Source organism: Canariomyces notabilis (genome assembly GCF_033297395.1).
Source record: "Canariomyces notabilis strain CBS 508.74 unplaced genomic scaffold N656scaffold_2, whole genome shotgun sequence".
NCBI classification, from domain to species: Eukaryota; Fungi; Ascomycota; class Sordariomycetes; order Sordariales; family Chaetomiaceae; genus Canariomyces; species Canariomyces notabilis.
The window spans coordinates 315123-335139 of NW_027041824.1; the positions used below are offsets into that span (position 1 = coordinate 315123).

The window sequence follows — 20017 nt, forward strand, 5'->3', positions numbered from 1 at the left end:
CAAACAGGAACGTACCCGGTGGACTTGGGGGACAGAAAGGGGCAAACAGCGCTTCATTTCAGTGCAGCATTCGGCTCCGATGAGCTAGTGCGGCTACTCCTCGGTAACGGGGCCAATGCCAAAGCAAGTGACGTGAGAGACTGGACTCCACTGCATTTCGCAGCTAGGGGAAAGAGACTCGGGGTGGAGGACGATTACCGAAGGGCCATTGAGGCGTTGCTACAACATGAAGCAGACGTCCACGCGCGAGACAATCAGGGGTATAACGCTTACTATTGGGCCAATGTTCTAGGGCACAACATCAGAAAACGGCCACTAATGGCGGCACTAGATTCAGCAAACAACCCGGCTCAACTGGAAGTAAGTCTGCCCGCTCCGTCAACCAGATTTCCAACCTCTCCCTGGCATGACCCAGACTCTAATGTAGGTATACTCGGTACCTAACGAACAGAGAGCAAGGTAGCGATAGCTGAACACGACGAGCCGGTAGTGAGAGGCGACGAGGCCCCTCTCTTGCCTACGCATTCAGTCGTTAGTGCCTCCATCGCCTCAGCCCAGTACACTGATCTCGCCACGTTCCTTGCTCTTGCGCAAAATGTCAATGTCGACATACTCCCCATCACATGGCAACCCCAGCTAAGCGGGCTGGGCGCTGGAGCCTCGGCCCTCGTCAATCAATCCTCCGTCCATCTTAACATGAGTCTAGCGTTCAAGAGGTACAAGCCGGTCGAGACAGGTGGAAGCGGTGAGAGGATGCTGCTCCAAGATGCCTTTCGATCCTTCGCAAACGAGATTCGGGTCCTGAGGGAGCCCTGGGTCCGACGCTGCAACTCCATTCTAGACCTCCTAGGGATATGTTTCGAGGCGAAGCACGCGGATGGGGTTCTGTGGCCAGTCTTGGTGTTCGAAAAGGCGCCGTTTGGTAATCTTCGTCAATTTATGAACTCAGAGATCGGCACCAAGTTATCGGGTAGAGCTAAGCTCAGTCTATGTCGGGATCTGCTCCTCGCGGTGGCTACCATGCATGGATGCGGTAAGTCTTTCCTCAGCGTCGAAGGCAATGGCCAAAGACTGAAAGCCGGCTTAACATGAACCTAGACATTATTCACGGCGATCTCAAACCTGACAATATTCTCATATTTCCCCACCCGGAAGGAGGCTTTGTAGCCAAAGTCATAGACTTCTGCTTTTCCCATGTGGGGGCGGTTGGGATAAAGTTAGAGACTGTGGTACTGCCATGTACGCCGCCTTGGGATGCTCCCGAATACAGCCGGCGTGGCATTTCTGTACTGGACGCCAAGCGAGCCGACGTCTTCTCTCTAGGTCTCGTTTGTCTCTGGCTGTTCTTGAGAGACGATTTATGTCTCTACTGGGAAGACCATGCGCGGACATACAACAACAGTTACCGAGACCTTCTCAGGAACGACGAGAAGGGACTCTGTAAGCTGAAGATTGAGGATGAGTTGGGTGCTTTCGCAGACCGCTGCCTGAGCAAATCTCCCTGGACGGGTGCACTTGGGAGCGATGACATATCACGCCTACGGCGCTTTTGGTTCCTCACACTAGCCAGAGATAAAAAGGAGCGACCTCTGGGTCTTTGGGGAATGCTCGATCCTGGCGGGGATGCTGAGCGACCCACAGACATGGACTCGTGGATGAGTACCGTCACCCGTAACCATGCTGTAGATGGCGACGGTGGACGTGTTGGTGCTTTCAAGGTAAGTAAGCAACCAAACTCTCTTCCATATGTTCTACTGTCCGTCTCGGCTCAGCTTTAACGATCATTTAGATCTCGAAGTCCCTTCCGCAGCTCATCCAAGCGGATTATCGGTTGCGGCGCCAGCTGGTAGAGACACTGGATGAGAGTGTTACGCGCGGAAATCTAGACGATGCCTATGAGTTGGCACTCTGCAAAGCTATTGGATTTGGGACTAGAAGAGACACTGCAAGGGCCCTGGAACTGGTCATAAGCAGCCCGAAGCCCATCTTTCAGTTGGAGACGGATATCGATCGGCTGCGCCACGGGAGGGTCGTCGTGGAGTATCAAGGACGCTTCGCCGAACTTTCTGACGAAGGATACATCCAGCGGTATATCCTAGACGTTGCTGGAAAGGAAGATGTCACCCGAGTGCGGGACGCTTATAACGACGAGATTGGAGATTTAGAGGGCGCTTTGGGGAGCAGCAGCCCAGCAGTCATCCAACTGAAGCAGCGACTTGCGGGAATTCTCCTGCAAAATGGAGACTTCACCGAGGCAGGCGCTTTATATTCTGATGTTGCATCAGCAATAGCGCAGAAACGGGACGCTCTACCCGATTTCCCCTCGACTTGGAATCCGCGCGGCTTCGAAGAACGAAAAGCCTGGGACTACATAGCCACCAAGGCCATCAAGGAGAATACGGTCAGAATGCTCCAGAGCCGAGGCGACATGGTCGATTCCCACCGGTTGGGCGGAAACTGGGCAGCGGCTGAGCGTATAGGAACAGAGGCTCTTCCCCAACTTCTTCAGACTGTCGGCGAGGAACACTTGCAGACCTTGGCTGTGATGGAGAGTCTTGCCATGACGCACATGAAACGGAACAAATGGAAAGCGGCAGAACAGCTTGAAGAGAAGGTGCTTGAAGTGAGACGGGAGGTTTTAGGGCCGAGCCACCACCTGACGTTGCAGAGCGCTACGGTTCTCGCATCCATCTACGGCTGCGTGCAAAGCTGTAGAGAGTTTACCCCGGGGGTTCTTGGCTGTGCTGGAGACCAAAACGAGCGGAAACTGCGGTCAGAACAAAGGCGACAGCGACGACAGAAAAGGGGCGAGACGCTTCTCGAGAGCGTAATGCAGTCCCCTGACCTGATGAGGGATCACCCAGTCTGCATAGATGCCGAGGCTGTCCTCGCCTCGATATACATCGATCAGCGACGGTGGGATTTCACCGAAAGCCTAGAATTGGGCGTTCTTGAGAAGCGGACAGAGACATTAGGCCCGGACCACCCCGACACCCTAGCGAGTAGGGGGAACGTGGCCCTAATTCTGAAGGCAAGGGGGGAGACCCAGGGCGCAGAGAAACACGAGAAATTTGTTCTAGAGACCAGAAAGCGCGTGCTGGGGCCGAGACATCCCGACACCTTGGTTGCCATGACAAATCTAGCGTTCACCTTAAAGGAAAGAGGTCAAGAGGAAGAGGCTTCCGCGTTGTTTGAGGAAGTCAGGAACCTAAAAAAAGAGCTGAGAAAGGATCTCAAACGGGAAGTGGAATCGCAGCAAAAGCGTGAGAGACGACGGAAGCGGCTGGGCCATTTAGCAAGCCGCTTGGAACCCGGGGCAACGCGACCAATGGAGCAATCTCCAGTGGTGAACAGGGCGAGTCAAGAAGTTGACGAGTTCTTCAGGAGCTTGGGCTGATCCAGATGACTCAGGACGTACGAATGCTAAGAAACGACAATGCTTCGATTGATCAAATGCTAGATTGCATTCCATTTGTACCCAACTCCGTCGGGTTTGCCTCTCAGCCCATAATTCTGCAGAGACAGGCGCTCACATGACAAAGAGCAAATCAGTATCTGCCACAGGTGCAAAGAACACCGTCAGTACTAAAACAACCCCAACACTAGCCGTAATACAGAGGCTGAAAACTCACCAAGAGGGTGGCTGCACGACAGCTGGGGCTTCTGCGTGTACTTGGTCTCGAGGACATCCCGGATGCTGTTGAGCAGCTGAACGTAGCTTTGCTTGGGGTTCTGCTTGAGCGCCGAAATGAAGGCCCAAGACATGGCACCCGTGGCCTGCGACTGGATGGTGGCGTCGGCTCTGTTCAAACAACCATACTCGTCAACAACTGTGCAAACACCAACCACAGATCCACCCGCTCAACTTACGAAGTCTGATCATCCTTACTACCACTCCACATGATCACATCAGCAGGCGACGTCTTGGTCCTCTTGGTATGCTCATACGCATCATTGCCCCTCATGGCCGACTGGGCAAAGCCAAAGATGGTCTTGGCAACCCCGCCGAGGTCGCCGCGGGAGTAGTGGCCGACGGCCTCGAGCAGGCCCTGGCCGGCCTCCTTGGCGAGGTTGGGCTCCTTGAGGATGCCCTTGGTGCTGTAGATGTAGGGCAGGTCCAGCACGGAGCCCGAGTGGCAGCTGTCAAAGATGGCCGTCAGCCGCACGCCGGCCTGCAGGGGGCTCACCACGTAGTGGTGCAGCTCGTCGTCGACAATGTGGCCTGCTGTCTCGTAGTCGACGGGATAGATGACCTCGTCGTAGCCATCCTCCTCGTCGCCGCTGGTGTCTTCTGTCTGTCCGCCGTGGCCTGTATGGATCTTGTCAGTTCTGAAGGGGAAGGTACGGTAGAGTTTAGGTCGTGGACTTACCGGAGAAATGTAAGAAGAGAGCATCGTTTGGCTGAGCGCCTTCAACGAGCCACTGCAGAGCGCGGATGATGTTTTGCTTGGTGGGCTGCATGACAGGGTTCTGTTGGTCGTCGGTCAGGATGACCATGTCTTCGCGCTTGTAGCCGTGGTTCTCGATCAAAAATGCCGAGACGTTCCGGGTGTCATTGATGCACCCGCGCAGCTCACCCTTCTGGCCAAAGTAGTTGATGCCGATCAGGAGCGCCTTGCGCTTGCCCGTGCAGCTGGAGTATTGGAACTTGTAGCTGTGCGGTGCTCCGTGACCAAACTCCTGCATTCCGGACGGCGGCGGCGGGGCGGCGCGCGAGGTACCGGAACCGCCGTATCCGGGACCATGAGCGATCGGGTAGCCGTAGGCATCGTAACCCTGCGGAGGAGGTCCTGGCGGTGGCTGGTACTGCCGTTGCGGAGGGTTCGGATGCTGTCCGTAGCCCTGCTGCGACGAAGGGTAATGTCGGTACCCTTGGTCCGGGCCAGGCGGCGGCGGCGGGTGGTGTCCGTAACCTGAACCCTGCTGTGGGGGAGGGTATTGCGGTTGTCCATAGCCCGGCTGCGGAGAAGGAGGATATTGAGGTTGGCCATATCCTTGGGTTGGCGGCGGCGGAGGTTGCCCGTAGCCGTGTTGGGGAGGGGGGTATTGAGGCTGGTCGTATCCGTGGCTTGGCGGCGGGGGCTGCTGTTGCCCGGAACCGGGTCCGTAACCGTAACCGGGATATCCGTATGACATTTTGGCTGAATTCCGAGTTAATCGCAGAATATCTAGAGAGTGAGATAGAGCTCAGCTTGCAACGAAGGTAATTTGGCAATGTATGGCGGTTCAAATCTGGTTCTCTGGCAGTTGGATCTGTGACCAACTTGCGCTGCGCCTTATGCGGGTCTAGGCTGGTGGCCTCTGACAAGTGGTGGAACAAATGCAGCTGCGAGGGGATGGTGGGATGGCACGACAGGATCGACAGCTCAGCAGCTTGGGGCCCACTTTTAGGGCTAAAATAGCTACAAACATTCGAGAATAGGGTACCTTAACAATTTCTTAAAGCTTTTCTTGACTTAAAGTTAGAGAATGGCGATGGTTATCCTACATACCTTATAGAACGACGCAGTGCATTGGACATAATTTGCAGTAATATACGAGTGCTACACGTTATACTACTTGCTTACACACGCCGCTGTGTATTGGGCATCCTTGCTACTAGTACTGCCGGGAGTATCCGTATTCACTTCATTGACAATTACAAGCAACTCCTCAATTTGTACTTCGTAATTACCGTACTATACAGACATAAGGTTGAAATCGATTCAGCTGAGCAAGGCTGAGGATCGGCGTGGGGTTAGGTCTCAGGTTTGGGCCAACGTCGTCCCACCTCAACTCGATCGACCCCTCCAACAGATCCATCATCCATCTTCCTTCTTGGAAGGACAGGGTCAAGTACACCGCATTGGGTTTGTACTGTACTGTACAGCACCTCAATCAACCTCAATCAAGTTGGAACCGTCCAGGCAGACATGATATTGGCGGGCTGCCTTGGCCGGGATTTGTCAACCAACAATGTCCGACAGTGCTGCACGGCCCGCCTATCAATCACGTCGGACAACCAGACCCGACCAGTCGTACAGCAGGATAGAAGCGCTTGAAGGAACCAACACGGAGGTGGCCATGCATCCGGCTGCACCAACAGGCCGCTGCGCGACCATCACCGACCACCACCGCAGAGATGAACGATTTAAAACACCGTGCCGCTGAACGGCCAACAAGGAGATGAAGGCTCACTCTTCAAGACTTCAAGACTGCATGTGCAGCCTCTTGACTTCTCTTAACGACGGGCCGACGGTTCCTCTTTGATTCCTTACCCAACAACATCTCTGAAAGTTTGCCCACTAGATCCGGTCCCATCTGACTCAAGCCAGCTTCAACATGTCTTTCTTCAAGAAGTTGACCGATATTGGGGATGACCTGGGCCGTTTGGGTCTCGGGCCCAAGGGCGAGCACAAGCAGGAGGCACCAGCTGCCCACGGAGGTGAGTCCGCCAGCCTTAGACTTGGCTCACCTCGCAACAACTGCTGACTTTCTGACCAGGTCACTACCCTCCCGCTCAGCATCCGCCCCAGGGATATGGTCAGCCGACGCCGCCGGCTGAGAAGCCCGAGAGTTCCTATCCTCCACAGCAGTATCAACCAAACTATGCCACTCCGTCGCCCCAGCCAACGCCATCGGCTCACCATGCTCAAGCCGGCCCTGGCCCGGTCCCGCCTTTCACGCCTCCTGCCGACAAGCCACAGCTTCCGGCTGGCTGGATTGCCCAGTGGAGTAATCAGCACCAGCGCTGGTTTTGTATGTACTTTGCCCATGTCGCCTATGAAGGCCGGTAAGCATCATGCAGGACTGACGATTATCTTTAGACGTTGAGGAGGCCACTGGCCGCTCGCAGTGGGAGGCCCCTGGCTATTTTCCCGGGCAACCACCTGCCGCGGATGCCTCCCGGCAGCATAGCTCGCCCCAGCCCCCTGCATACGGCGGCGCTACTCCGTATCAAGATGCCTCCTACCAACATGGCGCGGCCCCGCCCCCTGCCGGATACGGTGCTTCTCAGTATCCGGAGCAACACGGGGCGCATGGCTCGCCCCAGCCACCTGCCGGATACGGCGCTCCTCCGTATCAAGATGCTTCCCGCCAACATGGCTCGGCCCCACCCCCTGCTGGATACGGCGCGCCTCCGCATCCGGAGCAGCACGCACCAGCCGCCGCCCCGCCCGAGGACAAGGGCAAGAAAGGGGGCGCCGGCAGCCTGCTTCTGGGTGCCGCCGGCGGCCTGGCAGTCGGGGCCATTGCCGGCGGGGTAATTGGACACAAACTCGGTGAGTGCTGATATTTGCCCCTTCCACATGAGAGTCGGCTGCTGACTGACTTTTCCACACAGCCAAGAAGAAGTCGCATGATGAGCATGAGCACGAGGGCCACCACGGGGCCTCACATGGTTCTCATGGCTCTTCGTCCGAAGCCGCCACCTCGCATGCTGCTGAGACTGACAGTGAGGACCGCGGGGGCAGAATCAATATCAATATCTTCTCTCGCAAGAAGCACGGCAAGAGTCACGGCGGCCACCAGAGCCAGCCGTACTACGGGGGTGGATACGAGGGAGCTGAAGAGGTGAGCAGCAGTGAGGGCGAGGAAGGGGAGGAGGAAGAGGAGGAAGGTGAGGAAGAGGAGGAGGAGGAGGAGGAGGAAGAGGAAGAGGAAGAGTCCTCCTCGGAGGAAGAAGAGGAGGAAGAGGAGGAAGAGGATGATGAGTAAGGGAAGTATCGATGAGTGCTGATCATGATGGTCATCTGGATAAGTTTGTGGTTTGGACAAACGCGTTCTCTCACGGATTCGCTTTAGTTTGTTGTAGGTTGCCCGAGATTGAAATAACAAGAGCCCATTTTGAATATAAAGCCCGGAACAACGTATCGTTGGGAGAATAGCACCTTATAATTCGATCTAAAGATTCAAACGCATCCAGGGTCAAGCACCGGAAAGCGATGTCGACCACTAGCACAGATTGTAAGCGATTAAAATTGTTGATGTCACGTCCTCCTAGGGAACTCCTAGGTAGATTGTCAAAAGCAGAATAAGAAGACTTCCAATTTGAAGGCTCCCTTAGTGCCCGATACGCAGCCCTTGTGTCATGGTTAGTGTCTTGGAGGCGAGTGATGACTCGGATATAAGCCAGATAACAGCGTCTAGAACACCGGATAAAGGAAGGCTTAATTGTCGAGGCACGGGTAAACCTGGCATACCCCCTGGCACAAAGTGGGCATGGACGAGTCTCATATGGGATTCGGGGATGAAAGTCCCGCTGGTAATTTAGAAGGATATGCAAGAGATGTTGGTTGAAACTGAATCCATGCAGCGTGTCACGTCAGCTTCCTTTGGATGTGGTGATCGAATTGAGAATTAACATCTCTCAGACTGGCCACTTCCATCACTCCATATTTCCTGGGTTTTGGCCTGTGTTGGGTCGGGTTCTTGTTCAGAAATCAACTTGTAGCACCCTTGGCGAATAAGTCAGAGTGAGCTTCATACAGCACCTTACCACAGCTAGAACACGGTAGACCAGGAGATTGCAACCATGGCGGTCCACGCACATGAACATGGACACGGCACGCATGAGCATTGCCTCAAGATGGCCAGACGCGAGGACGGCACTCCGTGGTGGTCAGAATTTCCCGAGCCGAGGTCAATAGCGTCCAAAATCGGCCCGGAAGACGTATTACGGTTGCTTCAAGACCAAGAGTGTGCCGAGGGAGATGAGCCGCGCGACTTCCTGCTCGTGGACGCACGCCGAACAGATTTCACCGGAGGAGCCGTCCGCGGGGCCATAAACCTGCCGGCCCACAGTTTCTACCCGTCACGCAAGATACTGTACGAGCTGTGCACCCAGGCAGGCATCAAGAAGGTCATCTTCTATTGCGGTAAGTGCGCATGAATGAAGCGCCTCTGGCGACGGCCGAAGCTACCTATGTATGGGCAGCTAACAATGAGAACCCGGCTCGTTCTGATCAGCGTCGTCCCTTGGCCGAGGCCCTCGCTGCGCTGCTTGGATGCAGGACTATGTTAATGAAGTCGGCGGAGACATCGAGTCCCAGGTGATGATTGGCGGTATCCGCGGCTGGGTTCAGGCGTATGCAGGGGCGATGATGGACGGCTATGACGAGAAGGTGTGGAAGGCGGAGAAGATCTAGCATCCGGTTATGTTGTTGGGTATCTTGGTGCCGACAAAACCACCCTGTGGACCCCTTCCCCTGACCGTTTTCGCTTTTCCCAAAGATGAACGCCATGACCCTGAACCTATTCCTACATCATCCTTTCTGCGATGCTCAAGATCGCATGGGATCCGCCAAGGATCATACCCTCCGCGCGAGGCGAAGGTGTGGAAGCGTGTTTGTTAGCGCCCTCCGCGCTCGTCTCCACCAATCCTTTCGAGAGCTTCCAGCATTACAACTGAGTTGCCGCGGATGACCTGCAGGGGCTGTCAGCCTACGCTGGGTGAAGTATTGTAAAGAATACGCACCACCATGCCGAGCTTGGCCTTCTCGCCGTTGTCTTTCTCCTCAACTGCATCATCCAGGACAATGTTGAGGAAAACCTGTCCGACCATCGTCAGCCGCTGAGAGTTCGCGTATCCGGAGAGATAGCACGCACATCGTAGCCTCGAAGCACACCAATGACCTTTCGGCTGCCGTTAAGCTGAACAAACAACCGCTTGTCAAGGTACTAGTTTCAAAAATGTCAGTCTGACTATCCTGGCAGATGCTGTTGCGATGTTGGAATCGCGTGTTGGGAAATGGCATGGTAATGAATAACATACCTTCTTGAGCTCTGGCTGTGCGGGCGCCATCTTGCTTGTGTTGTAATGTGTTGTCGCGCTCACAGCCTCCGAAAAGGAACGGTATGGAGCTGGTCGCGTTGACCGCAGCCTTGAGTTACGCCAGAAATGTTGCAGGCCGCTCTTCAGTAATGTCACGTGTGGTGTCGATAAGATAAGATAAACTTCAGGTCAATGTTACTCCTGTCGTAGCTTGCAAATCGCCATGGACAGTCCATAACTTCATCCAGTTAAGTTCGCTTTAATCAGCTTGCACCAGGTCTTCAAATCACCACTTGACGGCACGTCAAGCAAAGGACGTAACATCTCTTTCAGAAAATGAGCTCCTTTGGTGCCAAAAGGAAACCGCGAGCTATCCATACTCTCGACGACGACGATGACTTGCTAAATCCGTCGCCAGCTGGCGGCGACGAGCCAGACAACCGTAAGTCGCAACCGGTACTCCAGCATCCCATCTATAGCTCCTTCTTGCTGATTATCGACCTCCCAAAGAGCAACCAAGCTGATGCGCTGCCGGCAGAATCAGCGTCCCACGGGCGCATCAAATTTGGCCGTAACAAACCCGCCAAGTCCTCCGCCCTCCGCAGGAGCATCAACATCAACCAAGACGACGCCGGCGCAGTGCTGGGCGGAGCCCCGACTGCCGCATCCCGCGATGACCAAGACGAAGAGTCCTCCGAGCCTGTGGTGATTCGCCCTGCGCTAAGCCGGTCCGGCTCTACCAAGCAAAAGAACCGCCCAGCCTCGTCCAGACTATCGTTCGGGCCCACGGACAGCGGGGAAGCAGCGAGCGAAACCGATGCCGCCGCAGGAGCAGGCGCCAAGCAGCTCACTCCGAAGAGGACGCTCGGTCAGCGCGCGCTGGAAAACAATGCGTTGCGTAGGTCTGCGTCACTCAAAAACCTCACCGGCAGCCTCCCATTGCGATTCGGCGGCGACGAGGACCGGCCGCGGTACAGCAAGGAGTATCTCGAGGAGCTACAGAGCTCAACACCCAACACGCCCCAGAATCTGTCTTCCCTCCAGGTACCCGACGATGAAGACGCAATGGAACTCGATCAGTCCGAGCTGGAGGGCGCCTTAGTAGTTCAGCCAACAGATCTTGCACCAATTAGCGCAAAACCCTCCACGATACCACAGATCCTAACCGAAGCGCAAATCCGCGAGCGGAAAGAAAGACGGGCCCGCTTAGCCAAGGAAGCAGAGTACATCCCACTAGAAGGCGGATCCGACGACGAAGAAGAAGTCTCAGGACAAGGCGGCGCTCGCGTGACGGTACATTTCCCGTCCAAAAAGAAAAAAGAATCACGCTTAATCGCCGAAGACGAGGACCTTGGCGAAGGGTACGACGAGTTTGTCTCAGACGGCGGGCTGGCGCTAGGCAAGAAAGCCGAGCGGGAGGCGGCGCGGCGGCATCGGCAGGAGATGGCGGAGCTGATCCAGGCCGCCGAGGGCGAGGACGGGTCCGATGCCGAGGGCAGCGACGACAGCAGCGAGGCGGAGCGGCGCGCCGCGTACGAGGCTGCGCAGCGCCGCGCGGGCATGGACGGGTTGCACCGCCGTGAGCTTGACCAGGACGTCATGGACTTGGATGGAGGTGGTGCCGGTCTTGGTCCTGATGCCATACCCCGCATGAAGCCGCTGCCTAAGCTGAATGAGGTGCTACAGCGAATGCGCGAGATTGTGCAGGGGTTGGAGGATGAGGTTACCAGGAAACGCGCCACGATAGCAGGGCTTGAGAAGGAGAAGGAGGAGATTTTGGCGAGGGAGAAGGAGGTGCAGGGTATCCTGGATCAGGCTGGCACAAAGTACCAGGCTGCATTGGAGAGTCTGGGGGGTTCTGCTTCTAAGCTGGTGGGCCAGTCACCCCTGAGGCCGCTCCCTCCAGGGCTCGCGGGTGACTTCCCGGGGGAACGAGGCCTCGAGAGCTTTGGCGCAACACCTACCAAAGCCGATGATGGCGAGGATATGGTTTGAGGCGACGCCGTTGCCGTGTTTAATGTGTGCAGATCTACTGTGGGCATATTGCAGGCCTGAGGCTCGGGTACATAGCAATGAGAAAAAGCGAGACATTGTAAAAGACAACCAACAAACATTGTGCATTGTACACCATCTCTACGAGGACAAAAACCAACCGATTGACTGTTCCTGCCATGCCGACGCCGTTCTTCTGAGTACAACAGCACGAGACCAATATGATACACTCTGAGAGTCTACCGTAGACAATCCAGTAACCAACACAAGCAAACCTACAGTGTCGGGCCCCCGGTGAGCGGGAATACACACCATCCCATACCCAACCACCACCAACCCGTTCCTACATTCATTTACTTAGACCTGCTAACGCCGGCTCCAATAACCCCCGGCAGCTTCTCCTCCCCAACACTAAACAACATCCCAATCGCAAAAGTAACTGCCCCGACAATAGTCACAGTAAACCCCGTAATCAACCAGAAGGGCACGCTAACATCCTCCTTCTGACACATATTCCCGCCCCAATGAACCGTCTTTTCGCCCCGGTTGCGCTGTTCGTCAGCGGGCTTGACCACCGACGCCTGGCAGGCGCAGGCATAGCAGCTGGTGCTGGACCCGGAGCCGTACTTGTTGACACACTCGCCGTGGCCCGAGCAGTTGGCCGTCCGGGACATGCAGTTGTCGAATGAGTTGAAACACTGCGGTATCGCCTTAGCTTTGCGCGTCGCGGCGGTGGCAACGGGAGGAGCATGGCTGGGGCGTGTGTTGCCGACGGTGTCGTCCGAGATGACGGTTTCGGCGTCGCGGCGGCGGCGGAGATCGGATACGGATGGGTTGCTGCTGCTGCTACTGCTGCTGCCGCTCCACTGGTTGAGCTTGGATGAGCGACTTGATTCGGGGAGGAGGACGAGGAGGACTTCGAGGTCGCCATTGGTGACGATTCTGTTTAGGCGGGGGATGTTGTCTAGGAGAGTGTCTAGCGTCTTGGGGGACTGTGTTTGCTGTTAGTACGCGTGGTGAAAACGAGTGGGGGAAAAGGGGGTGTTCGAACCGTTCGAAGGTCGTACTTGACGACGGCAGACGGGCCAGTCCAGCAGGAGTCGTCAAAGGGGTTGATGACATCGGAGATGTCGCATTGCTGCTGTGATGCGACGCCCAGTCTCTGTAGGACTGCCATCAGGTGGCTGTTGGCAGTCGCCGAAGGAGGGTCAGAAATGGTGAATGCGGCATGTTGCCCGAGTTCCTTTTCGAGCCTGGCGGATTGTTCTGCTGTGGACCCTTCCAGGAGTACCACAAGCTGTGACGCGTCGGTCCTGGACGAATCGGCGAAAAGGGGCGTGGGCCTCTTCCCAAATCTTGCAATGTGTTCAACCACTGTCTTGGGGTCGACTGAGTCGGGAATGTCTCGCAGGTCGCTACCGTACCGCTGCCTCGACGTCTGTGATACAAGCCAGGTTAGCAGCTGGTCATACTCCAAGGGAGACCATCCAGAACATGCCCTTTGAAGGAATATATGGCGGGCGACTTCTTTAGGGAGACTTGGTACATCTGGTGAGCTCTGAGGTGATGCTTGCAGAATGTAGACATCGGCACTCTGCCGGCTCGCGCCGAGGGCCAGCCCCGACAGGGCCGCTGCTGTTAAACTGGCAACGAGCCGCATCGTGGTGTCTGTGGAAACAGTGGAAACTAACCGGCTGTGGAATTGCGGGAGCCGGATATAAATTCCTGACCGGAGAGCAAAAGCGTGATTGGGATCCAGACAAAGGTTCAACTGCACTGTTTCCAGCTGACGCAGTTTCCAACGTTGGCGGGCGCATCTGGGGACCCATGCAGCGCCAAGTGGGCACCTGCAGCGCTTGGTCTGTGCACTGGTGACTGTGACCGCGTGGGTCCGGCCCGTCGATAAGGCGAAATCGGGCGACAAGGGTCCCGATAAATTGACGACGGTAATGGTCGTCCACCGAAGCAGTTTACATACCTTACTTAGGTGATCTCTCAACCCCAGCATCGACAGAACGTTTCTTCCAGCGCCCATTCTACTGACCATAAGGACATTTTTAAAGCAAGGCATTCATGTTGCATTGATTACGACCGTAATAGCTGCCCGAGCTCTATTCGAACATTCCGCCCACCGGGGCCACCGAACCCGAATCCATCCTCTCTCGCTTTCCCCCTCGTCCTTGGGCGCCGGTTCGGCGCGCCGCCTTCTGCCGTCATGTCGCGCCTTTTCCTTCCGCTTCGAGCAGTGATCAATACGTCAAGATTGCCCCCACGATTAAGCAGCGGCCAGGTTGTCCGGATTGAAAGAGTGAGGGTCAAGAAGGCTAAGCCTCGCATGCGATTTCTGTGAGAGCCGCGTTTGCTCCCCCTCTATCCCTCCTCCCTTGTTCCTCGCTAGCATGATTGCTGACCATGAGCTGCGCAGGGGCTACATGATTAAAGGCACCATAGTCTATAATTTGCTCCTGTTAATTGCCACCCCTATCGTCGACGAGGAAGAAGAGGATGAGCCTTTATTTATTCCTTTTCCGCTTACAACAAAGCGTATCGATCAGCCTCCGTATTCAAGGAATGGTCCAGAATGGGTAGAGTACAGGAGGGTACTCACAGATCCGAAATTCCGCACCTGGCTGAGGAGTGAGCTCCCATCAAGTGACTTCCGTCCCTTAGGTGCTTGCTTAGGTGTTAACGCTTAGTAGACGAAGCTGCTGAAGTCGCTCTAAAGAGCGCCGGGCGAAGTCTCCTCTTTGAGAGGGTCGGAATGGGGCAAAACCTGAGAATTGCGTACACTCGGTTGGACATCGATATTCCCACGCACCCGCCGCCCCTGTATGAACGGTCAGGGTATGTTGCCACGACCGCTTTGAGTATTAGAGACGGTCTCACTGACTCTGTTTGTTTAAGTCTCTTGATCACGGACGACTCGATAGCATGGGCAACCGCGCCTTTCAAATCCCAGACTGCGAAACTCCTAAATCGGGTACTGTGGCCAGAGCCTCTCGCCCTGTCCTCCTGGGCCTTTCTCACGGCCATGACCAAGCAGACGGCGGCTGAAGTTGCCGCCTTTTTTGGTTTCGGGCGGGCTGAACCTCCAAACACCCCGAGTCCCGGGCCCACTTCATCACCTCTACCGACATCTCGCAGCCCAGACGTCCAGAAGGCGCTCGAGCAAATTCAATCCCGACAGCATGCTTCCAGGCCACCGGCAGAGGTCAGTGGCCCGAGTTCCATGTCTTCGGCAACGCCGGCTGCGCCGGCGACCCGTTCGAGCTCGCAAGGCGGTGGGGAAGTGAGCCCATCGGGCAAGCCAACTTCTGGCCAAGGCAATGGGAACGAACCCGCGAGGAAGCAACCTGCTGAGGGGGGAATAGGAGCTTACATTGGGCCCACGCCCTCACAAGCCTTTGCCAAGAGGTGGACACAGCTATGGAGACCACTCAGAGCCGACCCACCACGTGGTGCTGTCCTCGTCTCTGGGCGCGTTGAAATGGAAAGCAGCAGGGCGTGGTTCGTCATCCATATGTGGATGTGGTATAACCCGAAAACCCGGTCCTTCGACTCAGCGAGCTCTGAATTGATACTCCGGCGGGTAATAATGAAGTCGTAGCCTGGGTGATGGCTTCATTTCCCTTGTCAGCCTCCAGCATAGACGGCGTTTGCGGTGCGAGGTTATAGCATAGCTACTGGGATCGGTGTATCTTGGTATACGGAATGGTCGTTCGAGCTAGATACCATAAATGTATTGGTCTAACAGCAGGATCCCGCGGATTCGTGGGTTTACCCCTATTCATTGTTTCCTAGCAACGGGAAGCTAGGGTTTTTGGCGATGGCGCTAGGCTCATCTTCTGTGCTATCTGTCGCGGGCTGGACCCAAGCGGTGATAAGATTCCACACTCCTTATGTGTGTGTGGGACCTACTCTCGAGGCCGATCTGTCTGGGCCCGAGACCAGCTCTTGCCGTCAACTTGGCACAGCGGTTTACATAATCCCGTGTAAGGTAGCCTGACTGCTGGAATGTCTGTTGCACACAAGGCAGGCACTACCGGGCATACGCTAGGTGACTTGCGGCACTTTGTTGGCGTATTTCCAGTGGCTAGAAATGTCTCAGTTCTAGTGTAACAGCTATTGGCCGCGTTTGAGTTGGGCATCCATGATCGCCATCCTCAAGTACCCGAGTCTCACGGTCCGATGGTTCCCACCGTGACTCCTTGGAGGCTACCTACTAGACACTGCCAGATCGTGCATTATCGTCATCAGTTCTCACATTCGCTCCTCAGTCATCCATGGAGTAGGTATGGATGAGCCAACTTCGGATCAATCGACCGCCAGGGAAATCAAGGCTTCGGGATTCGGCAGGAATTTTAGCCTCGAGGACGTCTTCAAACTCACATATTACCGTTTTACACCGGAAGTTGTCAAGCTTGAGATTTTGAAGGATGGCACCGTTAGAACATTTGCATCTAGCTTCTCAGAGCTGTACTGGCCCCGTGATACTTGCACATCAGAGACAGCCGCCTTGGTCTTCGCCATCGAAGGAGACGAAGGCCTGAAACAGAGGCTGGAACTCTGGATCAAAAAGGACGACCCTTGGACCCGACGCGATTTCGTTCAAGGCCATTTTGAAGGGGATGAGCACGTGCGGAGAGAACTGGAATGGAAGGCTGATAATGTCTTCTTTGCCAATTGGTGGCAAGCCGTAGCTCAGAAGACAGCCGAGCACGAGATCCAGCAGCTGGTATCGAGTGGTAGGCCATTCAACGTCTCCACGTTTGACGACCCTTTTAAGCTTCGCGTGGACCACACAAGATATTCTCCTTGGCCCCTTTCGCCACATCGACCCTACCATCTGCTGTCGATCTCCTCGGATGAAAAGGGCAAGAAAACGAGATTTTGCGCAGCTCAGCAGTGTCTGTCATACTACAGGTATTCCGAGTCAGGGAAACAGGCGGATATATCCATGGGTATGCGTTGGCTCTCATGCTTCAAGCCACTCCACTCTTCTTTCAGCTCAGGCTTACCAAGTATCCTCACAGGAGTCATTCTCGTGGACCCCGTTCGCCGCTTTCATGTCCTGGATTTTAAGTGGAGTGCCTGGCGATTAGACGGGAATCTTGAAGAAAGGGTCATCCCGTGCTTCATCCAGGACGTGCCTAAGGTAGAGTCAGACACCGGGGGTGATCATGGCAATCATCATGGCATCATGGTCAGTGGAAATACAGCAACGCCATATTTCGAAGCAAGACCTTTGGACAGACTTATCCGGGCGCTAAAGCAGGCCGCCAATTGCGATACCATTTTGAATCCGGAGAGAATAGTAAAGACGGCAATGATCGAGATTGCATGCGAGGATCTCTCACTCGTTGTCAAGAGCATAAGTCGGGCCCTGGACGACATCGAACTGTCTCTGCACAAAGATGCGGTCCTTCAAGAATCCATGTCCCAGTGGCGAGAGCAACTCGGCAGATGGCAGAACATCTTTGTTCACCAGAGCTTGTCTTTACAGCGCATGTCAAAAATTCTCCCTCTTCTTGGAAGCTGCTCAGAAAGCGAGAGACTGGAGAAGACATTGGCTAGGCTTGAGACGGATGTGGAATGGATATCTCGCCGGACTCAAACAACATTCCAATCCGCCATGTCGAGCATAGCAATTGTTGAAAGCGCACGCGCCATAAAGGAAGCCGAGTCTGTCGCCAAACTAACGCAGTTGGCCTTCTTCTTCATACCCCTGAGCCTAGTTGCGGGGGCCTTCGGAATGAATATCAAGGTGAGTGAATCCCGGCCGTTCAATCCTCCACCTCCACTTCCGACACTACGAACTCACTGATCTATTATTTGTCCTTCAAAACTAAAACGGAGTACAGGAGTTCGAGGAACAGTTGACTTGGTGGCACTGGGTTGCTGTCTCGGCCGGCACTAGCGCCGTAACATACTGCGCTCTGTATAGGTCGGAACTGGCATCCAATCTGTATCAGCTGCCGTCGCTCTTCGAGAGTGTGAGAAAGGCTGGTATCCACCGATTCATGAGCCGATGGATCAGAATTATACGGTATGTCATGCGCCCATTCACTGATGAGATGTTTGGGAAGATGTGGCTGGGTTTAGGCTGGGGGGTTTTTCTCGGTGTCATAGCAGCTCTCTGCGTTGGAACATGGAAGTTAGCTGTGAGTGATTTGTCAGTTGGGGCGAAGGTCAGCATTAGCATATTCGCAATCTGGCTTCCGGGTGTACCACTGGCATTGTATCTCATGATTTTTGTAGACTGCCTTCCCTGTATACTTTGCCTTTGCTGTATGGGTAGGCGGAGGAAGCCAAAGGGCGAAAACCCATGATGACGAAGATTACGAAGCAGTTGAATGAGGCAGTTGTTAGTTTGCTTTCTTCTTTTTTGCTTCCTTTTTCCTTATTCCCCCCTTTCCCTCTTGCATTCTCTCTTCTCCCTTTTCTGTTTTCTATCTTCCAAGACTTCAGGTACCTAGTCTCTCCTAGTGTCTCATGAGACACATGCTGCTGGAATCGACACAGAGCCACCCTGCCTTCCTGTGATAATCTCAAGTTAGACCGTTCCCGGAAACTCTAGTAGGCTGCGAACGAGGTGTGGCCAGACTTTTCGCAAGGGCAAAGACAAAAGGGGCATGGTACCTAGGTGGAACCGGAGAGGGCGACGAATCAACACTACCTAAGTTCTAGGGCACCTTAAGCAGGATATAAAGAGCTCAAGCCGATGAATGTATGGGAAGATGATAGTGGAAGATTGTCACATGTTCAAGAGGCTGGCAGCTAGCATTCCAGACAAAACTGAGGTCACTACCTTAGCTAGCCATCATCAGGAGCTCAAAGACCACATGCACGGGCACGGTTGCCATCGTGATATGATGGAGATCTGGTGGTGTCTAAGGGAGATCTGTCAGTGTTAGGCAGGCTACAATAGGCCATACTAATAGTATGTCCTTAATACATCGCTGTGCATTTCTCTTTTGACTACTTACCAATCCACGTTGACCGTTCTGGCTGTTTTGGTTAGGTCCCATGTAGAATCTCTATGGAGAACCCAGAAGTCCAGCTCACGCCTCGCTGTCTGTCATGGCAGCGAGTTATAGGTTTCGTAGACATGTAGTCGCACTGTAAAACCTAAAGCTCGTCGTCAATAGACGGGAAAGTGGGAGACTGCCAGCGAGGCCCCGGATGCGCACCTATATAGGCTGTGAGGGTGTTTGTCCCAGTGTCACTCAAAGGGAGGTTGCGGGACAAGGAGCTCTAAGAAGCTCCAAGTCTCAAAGAGCTCCAGCAACAACGATACCTAAGGTAGGTACTGTAGGTAATATGCAATAGGCATGCGCGGTAAAGGCAGCTATGTGCCGTGTACCCAATAGACTCAGAGGATGAAAAGGGGGTAAAAGGGGCAAAAAGAGCGAGCATACTGGGACTCGAACCCAGAACCTTTGCCACCGGAAAGCAACGCGCAACCATTGCGCCATACGCCCGAATGTGTGTTTTTTGTTTCCTGGAGTTTTGGGTATAAGTGAAGGCATCATCAGGTTGCCTCACGAGTGACACCGTTGTGTTTTGGGTGTGCGCCTCAAAGGGGGAAGGAGCCACTGTAAACAACACCGGTAGCGACAGTACCTGTATTTAGTGTGGTTCAGATTGGATGCCTAGCGCTTAAACCTTAAGCGCACTTTTAACCACACAAAATACCACCCCATTTCTTCCATGGCTTTCACCTGGAAGGCATTGGGTTAGATCGCAGGGTTAGGGGTGTCAGACAGACAATAAAGAGAACCTTGCGCCTCCAAGCTCCCAAGAACCTACCTGCGCTCTTGTCACTCAAAGAATACCGCCTCATTCATCAGTCGACGCGATTCCTGCCCAGCCTCCATCTGAGTTACAGTCCCGAAGGACTCTGCTGTCCCACCACCCAAAATTGAAGCCAAAATCTGCCAAGCCGGATTGGAGTTGCTGCAGCTGGCTGAAAGCCTGAAAACACCCGCTCGGAAATCGGAACCAACAGACATTGTTCAGCGCCAACGAAGTTGATACTGCTGCCTGCACCAACAGATTTGATCCTTGCACGGTTCACCTCTTGTTATGTGATAGGACTTGTCCACAACTTGGTGACCCTTCGGACTTAACATTTCCCCTCCACGGATCCTCCCGAAATACCCGGGGAATCCTCCACTGCTATTAGTACGAGCAGAGTGCAGTTCATCCTTGCCAAGCGCAACTAGGAGTCCTACAAGGCAGAGGGGACTCTTCTACCCTACTAGTATATGT

The 20017-nt window shown here is 54.6% G+C and overlaps 9 protein-coding genes and 1 non-coding gene across 10 annotated transcripts; 6 read left to right on the forward strand and 4 right to left on the reverse strand.

The window, feature by feature from the left end:
• Window positions 1-570: 570 nt before the first annotated feature.
• N656DRAFT_223429 (uncharacterized protein) lies at window positions 571-3573 on the forward strand. The gene is made up of 4 exons (XM_064808933.1): window positions 571-1033; window positions 1099-1239; window positions 1324-1718; window positions 1790-3573. The coding sequence occupies exons 1-4, from the start codon at window positions 697-699 to the stop codon at window positions 3395-3397; spliced, it is 2481 nt and encodes an 826-aa protein (XP_064673655.1). The 5' UTR covers window positions 571-696; the 3' UTR covers window positions 3398-3573.
• A 60-nt stretch (window positions 3574-3633) lies between these two features.
• On the reverse strand, window positions 3634-5136 carry N656DRAFT_693575 (caspase-like protein; the record flags this gene model as incomplete). The annotated part of the gene is made up of 4 exons (XM_064810670.1): window positions 3634-3802; window positions 3871-4309; window positions 4371-4913; window positions 5100-5136. Coding segments are annotated over 4 exons (1188 nt in total), but the record flags the coding sequence as incomplete, so codon positions are not given.
• Window positions 5137-6236: 1100 nt separating this feature from the next.
• Window positions 6237-7885, forward strand: N656DRAFT_223631 (uncharacterized protein). The gene is made up of 5 exons (XM_064808935.1): window positions 6237-6424; window positions 6484-6738; window positions 6807-7262; window positions 7325-7554; window positions 7642-7885. Exons 1-5 carry the CDS (start codon window positions 6322-6324, stop codon window positions 7696-7698), a joined length of 1101 nt encoding a protein of 366 aa, XP_064673657.1. The 5' UTR covers window positions 6237-6321; the 3' UTR covers window positions 7699-7885.
• Window positions 7886-8569: 684 nt separating this feature from the next.
• N656DRAFT_765111 (uncharacterized protein) lies at window positions 8570-9128 on the forward strand (the record flags this gene model as incomplete). Its single annotated transcript, XM_064813376.1, has 2 exons — window positions 8570-8858; window positions 8950-9128. 2 exons carry the CDS (start codon window positions 8570-8572, stop codon window positions 9126-9128), a joined length of 468 nt encoding a protein of 155 aa, XP_064673658.1.
• A 203-nt stretch (window positions 9129-9331) lies between these two features.
• N656DRAFT_786565 (LSM-domain-containing protein) lies at window positions 9332-9784 on the reverse strand (the record flags this gene model as incomplete). Its single annotated transcript, XM_064816536.1, has 4 exons — window positions 9332-9406; window positions 9458-9532; window positions 9589-9660; window positions 9755-9784. The coding sequence occupies 4 exons, from the start codon at window positions 9782-9784 to the stop codon at window positions 9332-9334; spliced, it is 252 nt and encodes an 83-aa protein (XP_064673659.1).
• A 306-nt stretch (window positions 9785-10090) lies between these two features.
• On the forward strand, window positions 10091-11749 carry N656DRAFT_744816 (uncharacterized protein; the record flags this gene model as incomplete). The annotated part of the gene is made up of 1 exon (XM_064812884.1): window positions 10091-11749. One exon carries the CDS (start codon window positions 10091-10093, stop codon window positions 11747-11749), a length of 1659 nt encoding a protein of 552 aa, XP_064673660.1.
• Window positions 11750-11903: 154 nt separating this feature from the next.
• Window positions 11904-13491, reverse strand: N656DRAFT_723140 (uncharacterized protein). Its single transcript, XM_064812515.1, has 3 exons — window positions 13245-13491; window positions 12798-13184; window positions 11904-12738 (listed from the first exon to the last, which is right to left on the reverse strand). Exons 1-3 carry the CDS (start codon window positions 13404-13406, stop codon window positions 12100-12102), a joined length of 1188 nt encoding a protein of 395 aa, XP_064673661.1. The 5' UTR covers window positions 13407-13491; the 3' UTR covers window positions 11904-12099.
• Window positions 13492-14178: 687 nt separating this feature from the next.
• N656DRAFT_701511 (uncharacterized protein) lies at window positions 14179-15353 on the forward strand (the record flags this gene model as incomplete). Its single annotated transcript, XM_064810949.1, has 3 exons — window positions 14179-14383; window positions 14443-14590; window positions 14651-15353. The coding sequence occupies 3 exons, from the start codon at window positions 14179-14181 to the stop codon at window positions 15351-15353; spliced, it is 1056 nt and encodes a 351-aa protein (XP_064673662.1).
• A 543-nt stretch (window positions 15354-15896) lies between these two features.
• N656DRAFT_223561 (uncharacterized protein) lies at window positions 15897-18273 on the forward strand. The gene is made up of 3 exons (XM_064808934.1): window positions 15897-16707; window positions 16780-17510; window positions 17608-18273. Exons 1-3 carry the CDS (start codon window positions 16041-16043, stop codon window positions 18073-18075), a joined length of 1866 nt encoding a protein of 621 aa, XP_064673663.1. The 5' UTR covers window positions 15897-16040; the 3' UTR covers window positions 18076-18273.
• Window positions 18274-19155: 882 nt separating this feature from the next.
• N656DRAFT_t25 lies at window positions 19156-19227 on the reverse strand. Its single transcript has one exon. It is a non-coding gene; the product is annotated as a tRNA-Arg (tRNA).
• Between the last annotated feature and the right edge of the window lie 790 nt (window positions 19228-20017).

Excerpts from the sequence above, each read along its gene's own strand:
- N656DRAFT_223631 (XM_064808935.1), top strand. The coding sequence starts at position 6,322 with ATGTCTTTCTTCAAGAAGTTGACCGATATTGGGGATGACCTGGGCCGT. Across the intron at positions 6,739-6,806 it reads TCAGCACCAGCGCTGGTTTT|ACGTTGAGGAGGCCACTGGC; the intron begins GTATGTACTTTG and ends GATTATCTTTAG. Across the intron at positions 7,263-7,324 it reads GGTAATTGGACACAAACTCG|CCAAGAAGAAGTCGCATGAT; the intron begins GTGAGTGCTGAT and ends TTTTCCACACAG.
- N656DRAFT_223561 (XM_064808934.1), top strand. The coding sequence starts at position 16,041 with ATGGATGAGCCAACTTCGGATCAATCGACCGCCAGGGAAATCAAGGCT. Across the intron at positions 16,708-16,779 it reads ACAGGCGGATATATCCATGG|GAGTCATTCTCGTGGACCCC; the intron begins GTATGCGTTGGC and ends GTATCCTCACAG. Across the intron at positions 17,511-17,607 it reads CCTTCGGAATGAATATCAAG|GAGTTCGAGGAACAGTTGAC; the intron begins GTGAGTGAATCC and ends AACGGAGTACAG.
- N656DRAFT_723140 (XM_064812515.1), bottom strand. The coding sequence starts at position 13,406 with ATGCGGCTCGTTGCCAGTTTAACAGCAGCGGCCCTGTCGGGGCTGGCC. Across the intron at positions 13,185-13,244 it reads GCCATATATTCCTTCAAAGG|ACGTCGAGGCAGCGGTACGG; the intron begins GCATGTTCTGGA and ends CTTGTATCACAG. Across the intron at positions 12,739-12,797 it reads TCAAGTACGACCTTCGAACG|TCCCCCAAGACGCTAGACAC; the intron begins GTTCGAACACCC and ends CAGCAAACACAG.
- N656DRAFT_223429 (XM_064808933.1), top strand. The coding sequence starts at position 697 with ATGAGTCTAGCGTTCAAGAGGTACAAGCCGGTCGAGACAGGTGGAAGC. Across the intron at positions 1,240-1,323 it reads AGAGACTGTGGTACTGCCAT|GTCTCGTTTGTCTCTGGCTG; the intron begins GTACGCCGCCTT and ends TCTTCTCTCTAG. Across the intron at positions 1,719-1,789 it reads GACGTGTTGGTGCTTTCAAG|ATCTCGAAGTCCCTTCCGCA; the intron begins GTAAGTAAGCAA and ends ACGATCATTTAG.